The sequence below is a fragment of the Larus michahellis genome, chromosome Z, assembly GCF_964199755.1.
Source record: "Larus michahellis chromosome Z, bLarMic1.1, whole genome shotgun sequence".
NCBI lineage: Eukaryota > Metazoa > Chordata > Aves > Charadriiformes > Laridae > Larus > Larus michahellis.
This window is the reverse complement of record NC_133930.1, coordinates 73,836,060-73,857,935: the sequence shown is the minus strand read 5'-3', so window position 1 is coordinate 73,857,935 and position 21,876 is coordinate 73,836,060. Positions and strand designations below refer to the sequence as shown.

The 21,876-nt window shown below is 41.5% G+C and overlaps 1 protein-coding gene across 4 annotated transcripts in view; it reads right to left on the bottom strand.

The window, feature by feature from the left end:
- Positions 1 to 904: 904 nt before the first annotated feature.
- MOB3B (MOB kinase activator 3B) overlaps positions 905 to 21,876 on the bottom strand; it is a 96,804-nt gene continuing 75,832 nt past the window's right edge. For 3 of the 4 annotated variants that reach the window (XM_074570474.1, XM_074570471.1, XM_074570470.1), the window contains 2 exons: positions 20,728 to 20,930; positions 939 to 2,100 (listed from right to left, as the gene is read on the bottom strand). In XM_074570474.1, the coding sequence (XP_074426575.1) occupies positions 2,071 to 2,100; positions 20,728 to 20,930 (233 nt within the window). In that variant the 3' untranslated portion in view covers positions 939 to 2,070. Of the gene's footprint in view, positions 2,101 to 20,727; positions 20,931 to 21,876 lie in introns of all 4 variants that reach the window. The other variant, XM_074570469.1, reaches the window with a different exon arrangement.

Below are 21,876 nucleotides of genomic sequence, written 5' to 3'. Positions count from 1 at the left end.
TGATCTTTATGCATAAAATTCCACACATTTGCATCTTCATGTTAATCTTCAAAACGTAGCACTGCAGTACTGCCCAGCCATAAGAACACCAGATGGTAACTGGCCGCAGTGAAATTCAAGAGCCCCGTATTAGCTACAGGTCCATCTCCATCACTGCAAGAGCCCAGGCACTTTGGAGGAGTACAAGAAACCCTTTCATATGCACTTGATGTTGTCATTCGAGGCAGTTGTCATCCACACGTACCATGTATCTTCTTTCAAAGATGTAACATTTCTCATCTTTAAAATGAGGCAGCTAAGCTCAGCAGCAGCTGTGGCAATGAATTCCACAAGCTAGTTATGTCCCGCAGAGGTGCCAGCAGGCCAGAAATTATCTGTGTGCGCATTCCAATCCCCAAAGAGTTAACCTGATTGCAAAGACCACCGAAGGAGGTGGGAACACTTCAGTCCATCCCCTTGAAAACAAAGGATAGTGCTGCTTGCATAATTCTAAAGATGCAGAAATGCCTCCACCACTGCTACACTGAACTTTTACAGGCAAAGCCCTTTGTCCCAGCAGGGACGTGATCACTAACATTTACAAGCCCTATCTTAGGCAAGCAGGCAAGCAAATCAGAATATCCCACAATATGAGCTAGAAAAGGTTTGCCATTACTCTTTAGTGTCTGCTACCCCTCAATTTTAAATGTTACAATCCCTGGATACTCTATAAGATTTGCTTCTGATACTGTCTCAGAAGATGTAAACATCCCTAACTCACTTGAGGGGAAGGCAGCAACAGGGTTCAGCACTTAGGAAGGAGTAATCTTTCACAATAACACAAATGTGCAAAATTCATTAGAAGGCACAGAATATATGGGTGTGTTCCACTTGATTCCCACTTATTCAGCTGTATCTCTCTTGTGATCTCTCAAGTATTGCTTTATTTTCTTTTTTTTGAGAAGAAAGCCTCTTATCAGGGCATATTTGGCATAGAAGACTTGATTTACTGCAATGGATCCTTCCAGGCTGTCCATACATGAGTTATGTTGCACCGAGTACCGGAAAAAAAATTTGTGTTAGTCCAGCGTGGAAAGCAAGCCACACTGCTTAGATGCAATAGAGACCCTCGCTGAGTGCATCCTGCTGCAACCTTTGTACTACTCATCTTTACTGCATGTTCCTCCCAGTTACTAAAATTAAATTTCTTTTTCCCTGAAAAGATGAAATTTTAAGGTGAATGAGAAGGATCCTTTTTCTAAGAGAATGGGAGGATAAAATTACATGACAGATTGGTGTACTTCATAGGGTACATCAGGAAAATGCTTACTATAGGTGTTTTTTTAGGTAATGTAGAGATACTGAGCAGATTAGCTGTCAGTTACAGTATGAGTTCAAAGAAAATAATTCAACACTGCAGAGCTGTATTTGGATTCCTGCTCGTGTAACTGCAGTCAGAAACTGTCTCATTGTCACCCAATTATGGGCCACAATGAAGCACAAACTGCCCAATCAGCCGAAGGACACAACATGTTCCTGGAAACATAAGGCTCACTGGCATTTGGGAACAGTGGCAAAGCCTTGGGTGGCCTCTGGTGAGGGGTGGGGGGCATTAAAGGCAAAAAGTCTTCTGTGATTCCAGACCGCCGTAATATTCCACTGCACTTGGGAAACAAAGCACAAACCAAAAAACAAAGGAGAACAACATTGCAGCTAACAATATGGTTTCATTTCAAAACAACTAATCTGGAAGTCAGCCCAGGGATCTGAATTTCAGTAAAGCTTTAGCAGCAGGAGCACCCTCTGTCATCATTCATGGCTGAAGAGGTTCTTATCCCTAAGGAAGGCGCTCGAACTAATATTGATTCTTCTTTTTCTCAATAATTCATGTTGCTCAGACAAGGTTCCTAGCAGCATATTCAGGGTTAAGAACACTGACAGTAGCGGGAAGCATTTGTGAATGTAACTGTGGTTCCCAAGGTCCCTGCTTTCATGGATGAACAAGCAGGCTCAGTCCATGAGGGCTGTCACGTTCTTGAACTCTGCAGTAAGAAGGAACCTGGACTTGTCTTTTCTTCGGTGGGTAGCTTTTTAGTGACACATCCTGGTTGTCATCTCTTTCTGTAAAATAAGAAGGGGAGATGAAAAAGCAAATGGCATTTCTTGTGAAGTGTGCACACGCTTCTTCCCAGCTAACATTTCTGCATCTCTGCAAGTTCATGTGGTTTTATATGCCACCACGTTTTTGCTCCTGTCTGTCACTTTCAAGGACAATGAACATAACCGGCAATTAGCATGCAGCATTTGTCATTCTTAACAGCTTTAATACCCTACCAATTCCCTATCCATGTCAGGTAAATGGTACTGCATCCAACAAAAAAAGAAATAAATCACCTGGAAAAGCAGGAAACCTTTTAACTTAATGTAAGAAACAGGATTCCAATCATTGTCATTGAACCTGCAGCCAACAGGCAACACGGAGATACATTCTTTGTCTAGTTATTTCTGGCTACACATGGACACAAATCTTCTTTTGAGACTTGACCAGAGCTGTGGCATTTGTCTCTGGGATGGGGTCTTGGAGCATTCACAGACCCATTAGGAACTAGGGTTTGGGATCCATGTAGGATTTTATTTGATCTGATTTACAGGCACTCTGATGCCAGCTCTGTCGTAACTGGCTGCCCTGCTCTATAAAACTCTTCATACTTGTCAGCAGATTTTCTGGAAAGATGTATCAGATGGTCTGTCCAACAGCCATCCACATACATGGCATTAATGTGTGCCGTCTGCTGTCAAGGCCGAAAGGCTGCCACATCTAAGGGTGACCATATTTGTGCAGGTTGTCCCTTTAGCTCCTCTTTCATAGTGTCTCTAGACTGTATGGCATTTCCCTTGGAGAATCTATTTAGATTTTCCAAGTTATCAGAAGTTTCTAAAAATCTTCTTAGCTTGCATGAATAATTTGTTGTAATTTGTAACATGATTAATATCTAATGTAAAGAGCTTCCTGACAGTCTTGTAACTGTATCTTACTCTGCGCTTAACAGATAATTTCTCCACCTAGAATCCTATGCAGAATTGTGGGACTTTTTTCCCCTTCCAGAGCTTTAATTAGTTTTAATTTCTTTCATATTCATAAACTATCTTGCAGTACTTGTTATTTTGCTGTCATGCGTGTAACTGAATTGAGTATTGTCATTTGCAGCTGTTACGAAGACAATGATATTTAGTACAGTAACTAATACAGCAAAGTGTGATCTCCACAGTGATCCATACAATAATCTGAACTAGTAGTTCTTTTTTCTCTCATTTGTTAAAGGTGACAAAAGTGAACGTTCATGGAAAAATCTGTCCCTTTTTCTCCTTACATGCTTTGTGTTGGTGTTTTTTGGGTTGTTTTGTTTTTCTTTTAAACAGCCACAATTAGGCTTATTCCTTTAGAGCAACAAACACCAAATGCAGACTTAATATAATTCAGCACACTGTTGGACGGCTTCCTACTGTTTTGTACATAAGCAGATATAATGCCTCTCCCGCTTCTTTCTTTGAGAGATCAAAAAAAGCACCAATGCTAGGAAATACTGAAGAGCAGCAGCATATAATTTACTACTACATCAACACCATGATAACTAGCCCCGACCAAAGCAGGCACCTAGAAGCTGGTAAAATCCAGCAGCACGCAGTTTGATCTGAAGCCCTGGGGAAGCTCTTCCTAGGGAGGGCAGGGCAGGGCAGGGGCCACCATCCCTGATGTGGTCTGACACCATGCACAAGTTTTACTGGCGGGGCCTGACACCGTTTCCAGAGCTGGTTTTCCCGTCTGAGGATGCCCGGCACTGCCCCGGACACTCCCCAGCCATCTGCGCTCCAAGCTGCTCCACAGGGTGCTCTGGCTTGTGGTGCTCAGCGAGGCGGGTGCCTCCATGGCACACAGCAAAAAGGCACCTTGCTCAGCAAAACCTGCTGCAAGTAGAAAGCTCAGGAAGGGAGTGCATGTTTCCAAAGTCTCCGTTTTCATCCTGGATGTTGAATTATTATTTCCCTTATCCGAAGATTAACTAAGTGCTAATGCTTCTCCAGGTAGCGTTCATCTTTGCAGACCCCTAAATTTACATGTACTCAGTGTCTGCATGTCTATACTGTACTGACAATAAGAGCTGATAGGTCTGCAAGGTAAAACACCACTTCTTTCTGCAGCTGCTGACGAACAGCTATTTGCAGTCAGACAGTAGCATCTTACCCTGTTAGAAAAGCAGTAGATCATGTGGACAGTGTCAAAGTCATTGTAGACTTGGACACCCTCTTTCAGGAGCAGTGAGAGCCAAATGGCCTCCCGATAAAATAATAAAACATCATAAGCAACACATTCAACATGAAAATTCATCTCCATTCTTACCTTGAAGAAAAAAATACCACCAGAGGCAGGAGTTTAGACATAGACAAAAGCGTCCAGGCAGAGGAAAGAGTAGCAGCCTAGATAATCTGTGCATAAGATGTAAACTACAGGGCTTTAAACCTGTTTGCCATGTGAGTTTATGAAATGTTTCAGCTATGTGCAGCTGTGAGTGTTCTACTGCTCGGGAGTCACGAAGTGTGAACCTGCCATGCCATTCCTACCTTTTCTGTCGAGGAAGAATACAGTAATACAAATTCTCCCCAAGCCTCTCCCTGCCTTCATTTCTGGGTTTTTGTTTGGTTATACAGTCATATTCATGGTCCCTTACGTCCACTGTCTTCCCCCCAGATCCTATTCTCCCACCCTCTGAGGAGAATGTTGCTGCAAATGGCTCTGCAGTTTTCTCCCTGCTTCTACTTAACAGTCCTGTACCACTAAAGTTGTAAAGTCAGAAAAATCTTAAAACTTAAAAAAGGTCATCATTTCCAATGCATAGAAACTCTTCTGTATTGACCTATATTGTTATTGGTAAACGAAGGACACAGAAGTACACATACGATCCCACTGCATTCCTGCATTCCTGCATGAGCTTTTCCTGATTTCAGCCAATGACAATGAACTAGATGTGCTTTTTAAGAAAAAAAACAAAAAAACAAACAAAACATGATCCTTCTAGCAGTGAATTAGAACATACTTCTAGTTGTTTTTTTCTTAGAGGAATTTGCAATAGGGAAGAAAACCAAACAGGAAATGGTTTCTCAAAGAGACTGACATAATTATGAAGCTGGCAAAGAAAAAATTAGCTTCACTCCAAATGCTGGTGAGAACTGGAGGAAGGTTTGTACCCACAGCGTCCAACCTGGGCCGCGCGGCAGCAGGAGGGATGCTGTGTGCCGCAGAGCCTACTGCTGATCCTTCTACAGAGCAAACCTCTCCTATTTGCCAAATGCTCCCTCTCAGATACTTAACCCTTAAAAACTAACCACCGGCTCCTCACAGAGCCTGCTGGGAAATCTCTCCCTGATTCTGATGGGCACCAGGGAACTGCGCACAGTCCCACTCCACTTAACTCGGAAAGTAAGTCCCCCTCAAACCTCAACAGAGATCTGGCTCCTTAATTCTTCTGGTGGTGCACAGCCATTAAGACAAACTCAAAGCTGAGTCTTCAGTGTTTCCTGAGTCTCCCTGGTTTTGTGCTTCTCTGAAACTTTACTCTTCATTTTAGTTTGGGAAAGGTGTAGAGGTATGTTCTTGACTAATAACTATCAGTTAAAAGCACATAAGGGTACTACCCAAACATGCGAAATGACAACTAGCTGTTGACTGACTCTTCCGAAAGGGCGGGAAGACTGGAAACACTGCCTCTTTAGCTTAAGGTACTACAATACCCAGCCCCAGCTGGGTATTAAATGAAATATACAGGCTAAAGAGACAAGCGAGAGAATCAGAGACAGAGACACAGACAGGCACATGCAAACATTTTTAAAGATATTTAAAACTTTCCAAATCTTTCTGTGCTTAATAAACACCCAAAATATCGTTAACAGAAACTCTACATACCAGAGCCTTTGATACCAGATGCACTTCTTCTTGAAAACAAATTACAAGAAATTCCAGAGCATTATTCTGTATTGCTGCATTCAGACTTTTTCCTGTTCTCAATTTTGGATTACACAATTAACTCAAAAAATGAAGGCAGAAATAAATACTGTTTTTCAACGCCAAAATACAAAGCAAAAAATAAAATCTGGACCCAATCCGTGTTGAATATGCCCACACACCAGCCACTGAGGAGAATTTAACACAGAACTAACTTCTAAATAATTTAAAGAGAAACATTTGGCATTTTCTGCCAAGTCCTTAAAGTACTTCCTCACTTGCTGGAGTTAACACTAACAAGCCACTTTGTAAGCACCAGAAATGTTTCCTTAGTATTTGTGATTTCACGGAAGGGTGCATTCCTCAGTGTTTTTCAGGGAGTACCAAAATGATTTCCCAGAGGAAGGGAAAAAAGCAACACACAGTCTTAAAAGGGTAATCAATCTTTATCTCTAATGGGTGTCTGGTCCTCTCCCCTCCCTACTGCTCTAACATGCACATCGGATACATTCAGCACACAAATCTATACCTATTTTAATTTCTGCTCCTCAGCTCACCTTTAAATAAAGCAGGAAAAGCATAGAAAAAATCTGACATCAGCATGCATGAACAGCTGAAGAAATATCTTTTTATCGGGACAAACCTACCAATGGGAAGACGCTGATCAAACCTGAATGGGGTACAAGAAGAATGAGTTCCCCAATGAAGAATCATGTTCTCCTAAGAAAATGGTGTTTCTATGCTTGCATGAGTCAAATAAGGAGTTGGCAAAACATAAGGCATAAAGAAACCAGTATTTAATGGAAGCAAGGGGTCTGCAGTCTGTCTTGTGCAAAAGCTGATGGGAAACTGAGAGAAGTGACATGAGTAAATAGTATAAATAATGGTATTCTATAAGAACACCAGAAAAATTAATAAACACAATTAAAAGCAGGTTTAAAGATTAATTCCTCGCTCAGTGCCTCCATCCCACCCTCATTTCCAGTTTCCCAAACCGCAGCCAAGCAGGGCTTGGCATTCCCCCTCCTCGCCCTCTCCTACTGCCCGATGGCAAGCCTAAGGATGATGCGACAACAGCTTGTTTCAGCCCTTTGACAACTGTTTTAAACACAGTGAGGGTTTAAGATGTGGATACAAGTGTCTCAGCAGAGAAGTTGTTAGTGGAAATGCATTACCTCCTGATGGGCAGGGACACCCTGCCAGGAGGTAACCAGCAGCTTGGAAGACCTGACCAAGTAGCCGACACCAAGGAGATGCCAGCAACAGACACCGTGCACAATTCACTCGTCCCACCTTACTGACCTAGAGAAAACAACCTTCCACATGTACCCTGTCATGTACTCACATCTTCAAGCTCTGCAACCTCCAAAAAAATCACAGTCTTATGGTTAAGGAACTTAATATCCATGTAACAATCCCGTGAATAAATACACGATGTTGGGCAGGAAAGCAATACACAAACAACCTTTCTGATCTGTCGTTCATGATTAGAAGGCCCTGCTGGAGCAGACACAAGCATCACTGGGACATACGTTTCTCCTCCCTCCTCTCAGGCAGAAAAGTGAGCGACACCCAAGGGGATCCCACGTACGGGCAGAGAGGCTCAGTGAGGCCCCATGGAGACAGTGCAGTCTTTTTGTTGTTCAAATCAGAACCACAGAATAAGTAGATGAAGAAGCAGAAAGTTTAAAAGAACATTTTACATAGTGTTCTTCAAAGCACAAATGGCTACGACTTCTGTGACTTTTTTTGTTTCTTGTTTTGTTGTTTTCTTCACAAAGATTTCAACAATTGACAAATAATCATCATGTGGACAAAGCTCTTTGTACCTTGGTCACAAAAGAGGCTGTTTACTATGGAATAGCATGGATCACGCGGTCTAAGATCCTGTGGTACACAACTAATCTATATTCAGACAGCTAATTGGCAGGATAAAAAGGCTGAAGCCAGATCTGTAGCAGTTAAGTCATTTGCAAAACTTTTTTTCTGGCATTTTTAGTTAGAGTCATGCCTTGAATATTAATTTACAATTAGAATTAGAATTCATTTAGAATTACTGAAAAAAATTTCCTCTAATTCTTTAGTTGCCCCAGTCTCTGTACATTGACAGAAAAGACCCACAGACTGGCAACAGATGTCCAATGGGCATGTTGATCACTTGGGTATTTCCTTTGTTAGGTTTCGGGATGTCTTCCACTTGAATGAGTCTCAATTATCATGATGCACAGGACTAAATTAATCTCTCCTACAATCTGCTTGGCTTCAGGGTGGTTATTTTGAAGCTACGGATGGTCTGATAATAATTCTAGTAGATTACTCCTGAATTTGTACGGTGTTGTTTGCAGGACACAGATAACACTCCTCTCTGCAAATGTAATCCCTTATCACTGATGACAAAGGCGTTTTATCAGCTGATGGCAAATGGGAACAGGATCAGGAAATTACACTGTGAAACACACCTGTCAGCAGGGTTTAGATCCAGGTAGATAACACAGAACATGCATTTGTATGTCCGACTTGCTTAAACGCATTGTATTCCAAGGAGGTGCTCTCACCTTCCACGCGTTTTTGTCTTCTCTAACAATAAAATAAAAGTCCTTCTGTGGTTGGTTTTATCTCACCCTATTAAATGGACCTCAAATGTGCTGCTTTTGGCACTGAGGTCATGCAGAGTGAGTGAGCAAACAGTAACACTATCATTAGCATAACATGTTTCAGAAAATTTATCAGGATACATGTTCTCTATTATGAACTACAATTTTGTTGCATATAATAGGTATTTCACATACATAATTTTATATGCTAACAGATCTATTTAAATGGGAAAACGAATACATCTTTCCCCCTTTTTTTTTACAAAACTGCCAAGTTCATGTGTCACTAGATATTTTCTTTTGACAATTAGAAAAATTGGACTTGCTGTTTCTCAGTTTTCTGATTTGTGTGAGTTTAGAACGAATAATAACAGCCCAAATCAAAACTCAATAAAACTAAAAGAGTCACTAATCCAGTTCTGTTCAAATTATGAAAATACATGTTTTTAGCTAGGAAGAACAGCTTTCCTGAAACTTGTTTTAAATAACGTCTTCACAATTGCCTTCTAATGCCAGATAGACTACTGTATTAAGCTGTTAAATGTTACACAAAGGAAATGATATTTTTTGAACAGTTATCCAAAATTTCAAGTTGTTTTGAGTTCTAGGAAATCTCGAGTTTTGCTGCTGTTATTTTTTTTAAAGCAGCCTTTTATTTGTGAAGATTGACAATATTCACAATTGGGTTGGCTCCTTGTTTCAGTCTAGTAAGGGCAGCCGATCCACATTATTCAGAGACGCACAGGATGTACCTAAACTGGGAAGATGATATTTTGTCAAAGAGGATGAACAGCAGTAGTTCTCTCCACAGTAATAAGAGCAGTTGAGGTGCTAATGCAGACAGGACAAAAGCATTACAGGAACCATGGCAGAGGAGTTCCAATTATACTTTTCTCAGTGCTGGTGAAAAAGCTTTTCCCAGTCTCCGCTTGCTGTTAATGTGCCTTCCACACTGAGCACAATCAGCAAGGACCCTTTTTGGTAACTGGTGTAAGAACTAGTGCAAATGGACTCATACAAACTACCGATGGAAAAGCCTATTTCATTAAACTCTTAATGATTTGGCCACTTTCTGGTTCTACCTACAGCATATTCGTCAGGGCTTTTCCTTGATGGGGCATAAATTGCAACTCTGTTCCACATCAGCTACAAGTTACTAGGTAAGGTATGATGTTGTGGTTACCAAGGAGCAATTTTGGCTCTAATTCAGCTCAGAATTTCAACACAGGGGCAAGTCCATGTGCAGGAAGCTCACAGGTGAGTAGAAGAAATACTTACGTATCCATTATAAAGCAAATAGTTTCAAACTTCTTTTTTATACCACACCTGACCTGGAATGCCCTTGTCATTTTTTGTGGTCTTGCAACCATAATTGCCTTTTCTACTCTGCTTTTTCTCCTTGTTGCTGTAAGCAAGCTCGCTACTCCCCACATATCCTGAGCTAACACAGAGCAACAACCTATTGACTAGGCAAGATTCACACTAACTTATCAGAAGCTCATAATGAATTAAATAATTATGGAAAAGATTTTTTTTTATTATTATGATAGCAATCTCATAGGAGTTCATTGTAAAAAAACAGAAGTGCAAAGGTATCAGATTGATGCAATTTTGCAGTTAGTTTCTGCTCTTCTAGTATTTTGCAAAATTGAACACATTTGGAGGAATAAGATTCTTCAAAAGTATCCTGTTCTCATTTTATTCTGGACTTTTTAATATAACTTTTGTTATATATATAGATCTTGTATTAATAATCTCTTTGAAGTACAAATGTGCCATGTTTATTACAAACTGTGAAATGTGGATTAATTTGGAGAAGCCCTTTTTATTCAACATGCTATAATTAACATTCATTAGCTAAACTTCAAAACAGGACATACGTGGTGTACTCCTCAGCAGCAACAGACACCTGCACTTAATGTATCCACAAATGAGAGATAATTGTGTTGACACACGAGACCGCACAGGGGTTAATCCAGAGCACCAAAGAACCACTCCACAACCTCTGATGTGTCGATGACACATAGAAAACTGTCAGTAGGAAACTCCTCCTGTTCTCCAGTTCTCAGCGTGTGCCTGGGTTCAGTTCAAGCAAAGCAGCTGATGTGATAAAAATAGTCATTAAAAACATGCATGCCAGAAATTATTTACTCAGAAATTCTGGCACTGCAGTGCATCTTATGACTCTGCTTTCTTTGAGCATCAAAGTTGAGAATCTTACTTTTCATCAATGTCAACTCCTGGAGTTCTCATTCCTCCCCTAATTTCTTGCAGGAAATGGAGGAGATGGAGAAGTTGGCATTTATTTACCTACCACTGGTTTCTTGTTCAGTTAGTGATCAGATTCATTTGTTGAGAAATTCTCATCATTTGTACAACCTAAAATAAATCCTGTTGGATATTATCACCATACCACGTTGAACTAGAAAAAATGGACTGGGGGCAGGAAACGCTTCGTTTCTCTTTTTTTTTCTTTTTTTTCCCCCAGAATTAAAAATTACTGCTGCCTAATTGGCAGCAGTGACAAGCCTTGCCTGAATGGGACTCTTTTACTGAAGCAAACAACTAGGGTGGGGATGGGAAGAAAGAAAGTATACCTACTTTAAAGTTGGCTCAATGAGTATTTATCTAATTTCGGATAATACCCAAACAAGGACTAGGTCACTCTATCACTTTGTGATAAGTAACAGAATTTAAAGCAACTATAAGCAATAACCTTGTAGGAAAATGAAATTATTAGGTAAATTAATACTGTGATTTGTACTTCTGAACACAAATGTACCTGAATTTTGAACAGTTTTAGAATAGCCGTATGCCTAATTTACATGCCTAAAGAGAGCCATTGAACACAAAAACACACACACGTTCGCAAACCACCTCTGATTCAGTTATCCATATGTACATGCATCAATATGCGTAGACACACAGTATGTGTGTACCCAATGGTATTAGTTCTGCATCTACTGGCACATGTAACTGTTGGGCACAGTTTTCTACAAGGCACATGGTAAATATTTAGCAAGTGAATTTTGCATTAAGAGAGGCTGACAGTCAATTCCATCTAGCAGAGGGCATGGTGTGCCGTTTTGTGGGAGGACAGACAAAAGCGCGTCAGAAGGGATGGGAGAGCTAGGTGCCACCTTCTGCAGAACAAGCTATTTGGGCTGGGCTTGCCTGGTCTTATCAGAGTGTCAGGGAGTCGCCAGCTCTCCCTCTGAATGCCCCAGCGTCAAGGCATGAGGAAAGCGGGAAGAAAAGCTTTTCATACAGAAGCTTCACTGATAGATTTTTGGATCAGAATCTGTTAATGATAGATTAAATAGGGAATGATCAGCTATCCCTCTGGAACACAAGCAGCATCTATGACTCTGAACAAGACTAAGCCTTTCGTGTTCCCTGCCTAAAATTTAAGCCATCCAGACAGCACGCAGAACTCACTAGGAAATCTACAAGGATAAAAGGCCAGAGATATCTTTAGGACAATGTGTTAATATTATTGTTGTCTTGCTTCTTGTAAGTGCTATAATACAGGACACTTCAGAAGGATCTGAAGGGCTGTACTTCGATGGCAATGAGCAGCAATATAAAAATAGGATTGGGCAGGTATAAAGGATAGTGATAACAAGAACACAGCGACTTTAATGAAATTAGTTATCCTCTGCTCTTGAGCTCAAACTGTCCTCTACTGACTGGCAAATAACTTGTATTTCACAGTCTATTGATTTATGAGTACCATCACTGCTTTCATAACGATTGTAAATGGACGTATGGAGAAAACAGACATATGGAGAAAATGGACTGTTTCGCCTGAGTGTACCCTCATCAAAATGCCAATACTTTGCCATATTTTGTTAAGCCGGCTACTGCTGATACTTTCCACTGTGAGCACTGGACGGGGCTAGTGCCAGACGGGCTATGTTCATGGTATTTCTACTATGTCTATGGCATTTCTGGCAAAGAAGTGCCTGATGAGTAAACATTTTTTGTGGTATAGACAAAGAAGCAGCAAAACCACTAATTATTTTGTGAAAAGATGTACTGTTTGTAGAAAATTGGATATGTAACAGCAGCTGCTTGGGCCTCATGCACAGTAGTGACAGGGCTGTAGGACAGATATTTATGCCTTGTTATAGCGCTGGCAAAGCAAAAAGCATAAAAGAGAAAGTCTTCAGTGATCACCCGAGCACCACCTGCCTACGGTACTTTTAATTAGCTCATCCTGAAACAGGGTGCTTGGAGAAACTCTAGAAACTTGGAGAAAATGCAGACTTCTTGATTTGGTATCCTGACGTCTGTGTGATGTCCTGAACACCTGGCAGGACTAGCACTACCAACTGCTGCAAGCCCAAACTCCCAGATGAAGGTAGGGACACTCACTCTTCCAGCATACAGTGAAGGACAATACTTTGGGCTGGTTTTGTGCCGTCAGAAGTGCAGGATACCACAAAAGCCATTACAATTCCCCCGGCTCCATGTTTCTGCCACCTGTCTTGTGCCAATATTAGACAGTGTTGTTACTGCTCAAGAAAGTGTCCTAGCAAAAATTCCAGCTGTTCAAGGAGTTAGTCAATAGGACCTGCTGGGAAACTGCCCTCAGGCACAAGGGAGCAGAACAGAGCTGGCAGATCTTTAAGGACACTTTCCACAGAGCACGAGAGCTCTTGATCCCCAGGTGTAAGAAATCAGGAAAGGAAGGCAAGAGACCGGCATAGCTGAGTTGAGATCTGCTGCTCAAACTAAAGGGTAAGAAGGAAACACACAGGCAGTGGAAGCAGGAACAGGTATCCTGGGAAGAGTATGGGGATGCTGCCCGGTTGTGTAGGGATGGGGTCAGGACAGCCAAGGCGCAGCTAGAGCTGAACTTGTCAAGGGATGCAAATAATACTAAGAAGGGCTTCTACAGCTCTTCTGTAGAAAGGGCTTAAAATGACCATGGAACTATACCTTAAATGTTTTTGGCTTTTTAAAAATAGATTATGGAAGATACTAGCCAAAAGGCCTGGAGATGTAAAAAACATCTTTTCACAAACAGTGCCCAACATAAGACAGCACTTCTGACATCCCGGCTGTAAATACAAAAAGAACTCTTCCTTTCCCCCTTATAGTTTTTGGTTCTTCTGCTAAACGTGCCCACAAACCTGTCAGTTAATATATCCATGGGGTGCAGAGCACCCTACAGCAGCACACAAAGCAGCATATTGTGTAATACTACAGTTGTTGGAAAACCAGCACAGGAACATACCACCTGTGACTGCAGGGCTAGATTTTTCTGTGAATTCTGTAAGAAGATCTGGAATAATTCCACGGACTGAAAAGAAAGTGCCTCATATTTCTGTCAGTGTCACCAGAGCATCAACGCAGCTCTGAATTACAAAATATAAGAGGGTAGAGTTATAGTCATTACGCAAACCTCAAAGTGTAATTTCCTGAACACATTTAACTTCGAAATCTTCTGCCATGCAGTCCATAATAGGTTTTTCAAAATATTATATAATATTGCTTCCTAGGGGGCAAAAAGAGAGAGGAAAAAAAACCCACAACAACCCCCCCCCCAAAAAAAACCAACTGAACAGAGTTTAATGATTAGGTTAATGTATTAAACACGCATCTCTTTACTCAGTAGACTGCCTGGACAAGCACTAGAAATTCCATTCAGAAAGTTTTCCATAGAGATGTGAAAAAAACCACATTTAGATGGTTACTTTTAAGCAGCCCCAAATATGGATTAAAATGTTATCAGAAGCCAATTATTCTATAAAGCTTTTACACTGAGAACACTGGAAAATATGGCAGAAAACCCTTACTGGTTTTGCTCATCCCACAGAGGAAGCCCATCCTCATGGAGGCAATTATCAGCTTCACCATTTTTATACACTCAGCGCTACTGACTGCCACCACTTCCAGCCCCAATGCTATCCGATTGCTGCCATGGCCCATCGTCTATGCATTTAAATGAAATCAGCATTTTAACAGTTATCAGAATAGCACATGTAAATAATATCATTCTCTATTTTTCTTCACTGAAGTGTAATTTTTACTTTTTGTTCTAATTAAAAAAAAATGTTTATAAAAAATGAATTCTGAGGAAAAGGTCAATGTTGTCACAGGATGAGATAAAAAAAAAAAAAAAAAGACTTCTGGAGAATGAGCAAAGCAGATGGCCACATTCTGCTGTCTTTTACCCCTGTCCTCAGAGGCAAATTTCACTGCCATCAATAGTTTCCAAAGTTATGTAGGAATCTGCTGGGAATCTGACTGGTTTGCAATATGTTTATGGGTATTTCTGAAAAGAGCACAAAATCTTTGCTCTGTAAGAGGACACTACACTGGTTAAACAAAAATGTACAAAAATGGCGCATACTGGTATCTCTGGCAAACAGATTTGTGCATTTGACAGTTCCTAATAGTTGTGAGAGAAGCAAATGTGCTCAAAGCACGCGAATCATTCCTTCCTTTTTGGCAGGGTCCTCCTCCCACATCACCTCCCACCACACATTGGCACAATATGAATGCTTGACCTGCCCACAGTTTTGTAACTGGGTGGCCACAGAGAGATGAAATATACTTGGGTTTGCCATCTACATTTTTTATTAGAACGTGAGTTTCAGAGTGCGTATTGAATATACAAGCTCTGCACACATTCTCAGGCCCTCCATGACATTGCATAGATACACACAGCAAAAAGACTAAATATCTTTTTTTTCCCTATCTCTCCTCTTTTGAGATGTAATTTAAGGTTATGTTAATGAGTAATGCTCAACAGTGAGAAAAAGAGACAGGTCCACACCTCCCACAAATTAAAAAAAAACCAAAACAAATGCATCTTGGGAACTTTGTTCCTCCAAGAGAATTACACCATGTTCAGATCTCCAAATTTAACACTGAAATTTCACCATGTTGTCAGCTATTTGTTTTTTGTTTTTTTTTTAAACTTAACTGTGACAAACACAAGGCACAGTGAAAAATCAGGCAAATTAAAATGCACAGATTTAGAAATCAAATCAAGATACTGCAATACAGACAGATCAAGGCTGAGAAGCTGGGAGCAAACGGCTGCATCACCAACTAACTGTTACCCAACAAAATGCTTTCCACTGAGATTCAGTCACAGATCTCTAAGGCTTCTGAATGAGAAGGCTCTTACATGACCGAGGGAGAAGTACAGCTGCTGCTTTGCCTCTGTCTCTCTGACAGGCACCTTCCTTCTTGGGCCGGTGGGTAGGGGGCGTGGGGGAAACAACCACGATGTGGTTTAATGCCTCTCTGGCATTAATTTTATTGCTTTTCAGGAGGTTTTAGTTTTTTCTTCCCCCCTTCCTTTCTGGATGTCATGTTGCTGTAGCTGCACTGTTCCTTGGGTTTCATGACGGGAGCTGTGCCTGCTCCAGCTGGGCTTGGACTGCAGCAGTAAACTGGCTCCGCAACCACCAAGCCAAACCAGGCACATCAAGGGGGTCACCAGCAACTGATAAAAAAGACACCCCACCCCCTCACACTGAGGAATGGAAAGAGGAATTCTTTTTCTTTGAAACAGTGTTATTTATATCAGAGAACTTCTGTGACCTGATGCTGCCACATCACTAGAAGACACTTTGAAATGAAAGATTCCTTCAGGAGGGTCCTGCTCTACTATAGCAGTACTTTACTCCTGCTAAGTTAGCCTGTCTTTTCTGAGATGGGAGAAATGGAAAGTGATGTGTATCAGAGAAGGTACTTGCCTCTCTTCAGTGGAAAATCAGATTTATGATGATTTATGCCATGCTGAGCTAAAGAAATCAAAAACTATTTGGAAGGGATTATGTTGCCTTCCATACAGCAGCTTGTATTCCTTAAAAGTGAAAAAAGTTGATAAGTGACCTGTCCCAGCAAAATATATTAAAAACAGGTCTCAAGTTATATCTTAACTGAAAAGAGCTACACCTTTCTCAAGTGGGGGCATAGAGTATATGGTTATATATATTGAGAACACTTCAATAAGGTGTTCTATGAAGCAGTTCTGAAGATATCCAATCTACCCCGAGAGAGAAGGGGAACAAGGGTCTGGATCTGTAGTTCAGAGCCCAGACTAACACTGCTAGTTTCATGGGATGCCTACAGAGCTAGAAAGCATGACGGTGTGGTGGTTGTACACTCCATTTTCACCAGTGGAACTCCTAAAGCAACAGCAAAGCAAATCAGCGAATGCCAAGTTAAGGAACACAGAAGTTTTGGTCTTCCCATTCCTTTTGTATGTGTCAAGGATCCAGCAGCTGCTGAAGGTAGGAAATTGAACTAGGAGCAAGCTCTACTCTTATTACAACCCTTATTTCATGACATCAGAGTACCCTGCAAACACTGTTGAATTCGGGTTCACAATACTTCTGTCAAATGCTAAATATTTTTATATTACACATGGGAAAAATCATGAAGAGAGCTATTACCCGGAGACAGGCAAGAAACCCACAACAAAACTGCAAACAGAAAGCAAGGCTTTAACCAACAGATTGCGTATGAGTGACTTTGCAGAGGATGCTTTGTACTGGGCATAACTGGCAGGGTTTTGGTAGTAGGGGGCTACAGGGTGACTTGTTGTGGTGGGAGGTCACGAACTGCACTCGGACAGTTATAGCTAATTCCAGCTGCCCCTGAAACCACTGCAAATAACCCACCATGTGCCAAATCTTCAACCAGTCAGAGAAGCACATGGTGTCTCTGCTCACAGATATTTAAGAAAGCAGCAGCCGCTGAGAGGAGAAGATACATGGCTGGTGGCACTGTTGGGGATGGGGCTGGAGATGCATTCTAGTGCCAGAGCAGGCACACCCCTGAAGGGACTGTAGGTCATGGGCAACCCGCTCCAGAGCAGGGACACCACGGAGGGACTGTGTCCCACGGTAAACTCATGCTGGAGTGGAGGAAAACAAGTAAGAAGTAAGCAGCAGCACACACATCCTCAGTCTCCTTCATCGCCCCCCACCTCTCAGAGTAGCTGACTGTAATACGCAGCAAAACCAAGGTGAGCTGAGACCTGGAAGGGGGAAGAAAAGTTTTTTACTGAGTTAGAGCCTAGGGAAGAAAGGTATTTCTTCACAAAGTGTTTTGTTTAGTTGTCTCTTCTTCCTCGATACCCAGATGTGTAAGCCAAAGTTTTGTTAACTGTCAATAAATTAAGTAAAATTCCCTGAACCAAGGCTGTTTTGCTCATAATGTGCTTAAAAAGTACTCTGGTGTATTTCTTAAGTCCTACATAGTATGAAATCTGTTGCTAGAGAAAAGTGATCACAGGAAGGAAGGAGAGGGGCATTACTCACTGTAGCCGGGCTGCAACAGTAAGTTACTGTGCTGAGGCAGCTGCATTAAGATTCTCACTAAAATGCACTTTTAGTGTTTCAAGTACCCAACACAAGCAGTCACCTACACAGGGTGAGGGTGGGATGGAGGTAACAGGCACCAGCCCACTAGACAGTTTTGGTCGTGGGAAGAAGCTCAGAAGTGAATTGAGGTGTACTACTGCCAGTGGGAAATAAAGCTGGTCACAGAGGGAGCCAGCACAAAGCAGATGCCATGTCTTAAAATTCAAACCTTGGTTTATTTCCTGATAGCTTCCCCATGGAAGCATGCCTTAAATGTCTTCTGAGAGCTCTCACAGTGCAGACTGCCTTGTCTGCCTGTTAGCTGCAGAAAAGGGCAGGCATGCTTTCAGACTACTTCTTTTTAACCAAATTAACCAATTGGACATGCTTTTTTTTTTCCTCAGGACCACCTGTGGGGTCAGTGACTGTGACAGCTTCCTTTTTTGTCCCCACATAAAACAGCTCTACGAAAGACTAGGGAATCTGTCAAATTAACATAGTGATGGGAATGGGAAAAAGATAAGCAGCATTTTAAACTGTATCTCCCTTTGACTGCAGAAAGGACAAGTATGCAACTCCCAAATAGGAGGGGGAACCCTATTTGACTCATTTGCTTCGCTCATTTTATAACTGCTGTACTGAGTTGCAAAAGGCTGATAAAATCTATTTTAAACAAAGAACATAAGTCCTGCAGGCTATTATTACTATTCACCTACTGCCTGCTTCCACAATTATTCTCCATTCTTGAAGTTATGTTGATAAATCAGCTGCTTTTTTGTTTATTAAAGCATGTGTCAGTCTGTTTATTTAATCAGCTCTTAGCCCATTTTTTAATTAAGGGAGATAACGTGGGCTCATTTCCTGCCATGGTGAACCTGGCAGGGCACAGGTTATCCTCAAATACTGCATTAAAATTCAAGATTATTTGTAACTTCTGCTTTTGTTTGGCAACTCCTTCCCTCCTCTCTGCCCAGCTGAAGACAAAAATACAGATGTATGGGGTTTTTTTTTTGCATTTCCACATGGCTGACACCCACCTAAGTCAAGGACAGAAAGATGGAAGCAGGTGGAGCTCCGTCAGTTTGCTGACATGGTGCCTCCTCAGTGCAGGTGAAACATTTTTCTGGGAGACCCTGCGTCCCAGCAAAGTTAATAATACCGCATCATATGATGACCCTAAGGATAATTTTGTGAAGGGAGGGAATGCTGGAATGCAAGGGGAAAGCACGCACCAGTTGGAGCACATTCTAGCTTGCTCTGCTGCTGGAGTTGGGCCACCTCCTGAGCCACTCTGGCCCCAATCCTTTGTCCGTCTGCTTAGTGCAGGAATATTGCTAACCACCAACTGCAGCATTAAATAATTTTTGTGCTCTCTGTATTCCAAAGCAAGCAAGGATCTCGTAATGGCCTTAAGACAGCCACTCTTCCTAGCTCTGAGATATCCTGCCTCTTATCCTCCTGATTGTGACACATCCTTGGCGTTTAATAGCTACAGCTAACATAGGATCACTACTCTGGCAGCCAAGTTCTCTTAGCAGGGCTTGCTTCTATCCCTTAGGACAAATTTAGAGGGCATATTAAGTTTTCCTATCTAAAAAGATACCATAGATGCACTGCAAGTTATGAATACACACCATATGCAGTCTTTTAGCAGGCCTTGTGAACTGCTGAAAACAAGACCATCTATTTTGTCTCACTTTACAGGCTCTCCTTCAATCAACATAACCATGTACATGCACCACACCTGTCACAGCTCTGGCTTCTGCAGAAACACAGGCAAACATCACTTTGCCATACTTTCAGAACCATTTCATACCAACTAAGCTATACACCTCTTTGCAATGTGCCTTTATGTGGAACAACTGAAAACTTGACGTGGTCCTGGGCAACCCTCTCTAGGTGACACCACTTTGAGCATTTGGACTACATGATGTCCATAGGTGCCAGCCAACCTCAGCCGTTCTGTGATTCTGTGGAAAAAAAAATCCCAATGGTTCTAGCACTTCATCAATAAGCTGTATGACACAGTATTTTCCAGACTCTGACCCATGAAGAAATGTTACCCTGATCCCTTTTAAAGCTGGCTAAATGCCCACAGTGAAGGTTTGCGCATACACTGCTTTCTGAATTGTGCCTTACTTTTCCTTCTCTGCTTACACTTTTATTTCATTTGCATGTTCAAGCAAGAGCAAAAGCACTTCCATTTTTGGAGCCTTACTGTTGGAAACAATGAATTCAATTTTGATCTTTTTCAGTCCAAAAGGAAGCGTCTGGTTTTGTTACACTGCTAATTGTCTGAACCTCTGTCTCACCTCATCTGTCTCACTTAGACCTAGAGTGTGCTCTGGATCTAACACACTCAATGCCTTCACAAACACCTACTTAAAGATTAAAAAAAAATCCACAAAATAATTCATTTTTATATAGACCACTGTTCCCTTCACATGCATTCAAATGATTGCTGTGAGTACCATGCTGTTACTGACCAACGAAAAAAGACAGAACAAAATTGTATATAAAATACATAGTACAGGAAGAAGCAGAAGACAAATGAACTTCTATTTTCAAATGGCAGTATTTCCCACCTTGTACTTTTCTTTATGAAATACACTGCACTTTTTCTACTGAGCCTAGTGAGCATCACACAAATACTGCAGCAGATGGAATGGGTCTATGGACAGAAACAAGACTTCATCCCTTTAAATTGCCTGAGTTCAATCATGGACTTTATTGCCAGAGGAAACAAACTGCAACAAGTGTGGGAAAGGCTCAGTGAAGGGAGGCGGAAAATTTCTCAAAGCTTTCCCCCAGACCCGACACTTACCAAAGGCTCCAGTTCTTTGCGGTCTATGAGGTTGAACTCTGTCACAAAGTAATAAAAATGCTTGTAACAGGTATTGACATGGGCCTCTGCCCCCATAAGGATGATACGATCAAAGTGATGGATGTAGACGTGAACGAACACCCGAAAAAGCCGGCAGAGTATCTTCTTGCAGATCTGAAGGAAGTTCTTTGGGAAGGGAACACCTGTGAACAGAGAAGGCAGGGTTGTCATGACCATCCTGTCATCCTCCCACGACAACAGCTTTGGAGCAAAACACGAGTTTGTAACTGCAACCTAGGTTATGACTTCCTAGGCTTCCCTTTCAATCCAGAAAATCACTTAATATGTATATTTATCTGTCTGCTAGCACCAAAGATAACCAAATACTTATGCAACTTTAACGTATCAAGACCGACAGGTACTCATCCTTTTTCCCGGAATAATTTAATGTACACCCAGTATTGTAATGTACACCCAGTATTGTGATGTCCAGAAATGTGATTTTCACTGCAGTGCACACTGTCCCAGTAATATCACTGGCTTTACATCCTGAGATGGCTGTTCCCCAGACTGATACACACAGAAGTTGTTGTAGAAGTGATAGACACTCTCCTGCTCATCTTAGTCAACGGTGGTATTTCACAGCATCAAATTTAATACCGAATTTGAAATAACTGACTGAAGGACAGACCCCTTTGCTTTCACCTTCCTCCCAGTTATGTGTGCCAATCTAATTACTCTTCTAATAGAAAAACTCTTGAAGAGACAACAGCTCTTCCAAAATACCTTAGCCACACCACTTTGCAGCTGGAGACTCCAATGCAGCAGCAAAAGCAATGCTTGCAAGTAAACAGCCAGGTAAAACCACCTTCATTGAAGACAGATCTTGCATGGCATTGTGTACCACTGAGCTGCCCCAAAAAGCTGAAGGGTTCATCTCCTGCTATGATTGTGCCTCAGACTTTAGTGCCACACTCGAAACTCTACTGCTACTTTGCTTTCTTGCACATCCTCCTGATTTTTTTAGTTAATGTTTTAGTTATATTTGAATTACATGTAGTGATAGGACAAGGGGCAATGGTTTTAAACTAGAGCAGGGTAGGTTTAGATTAGACATTAGGAAGAAGTTCTTTACACTGAGGGTGGTGA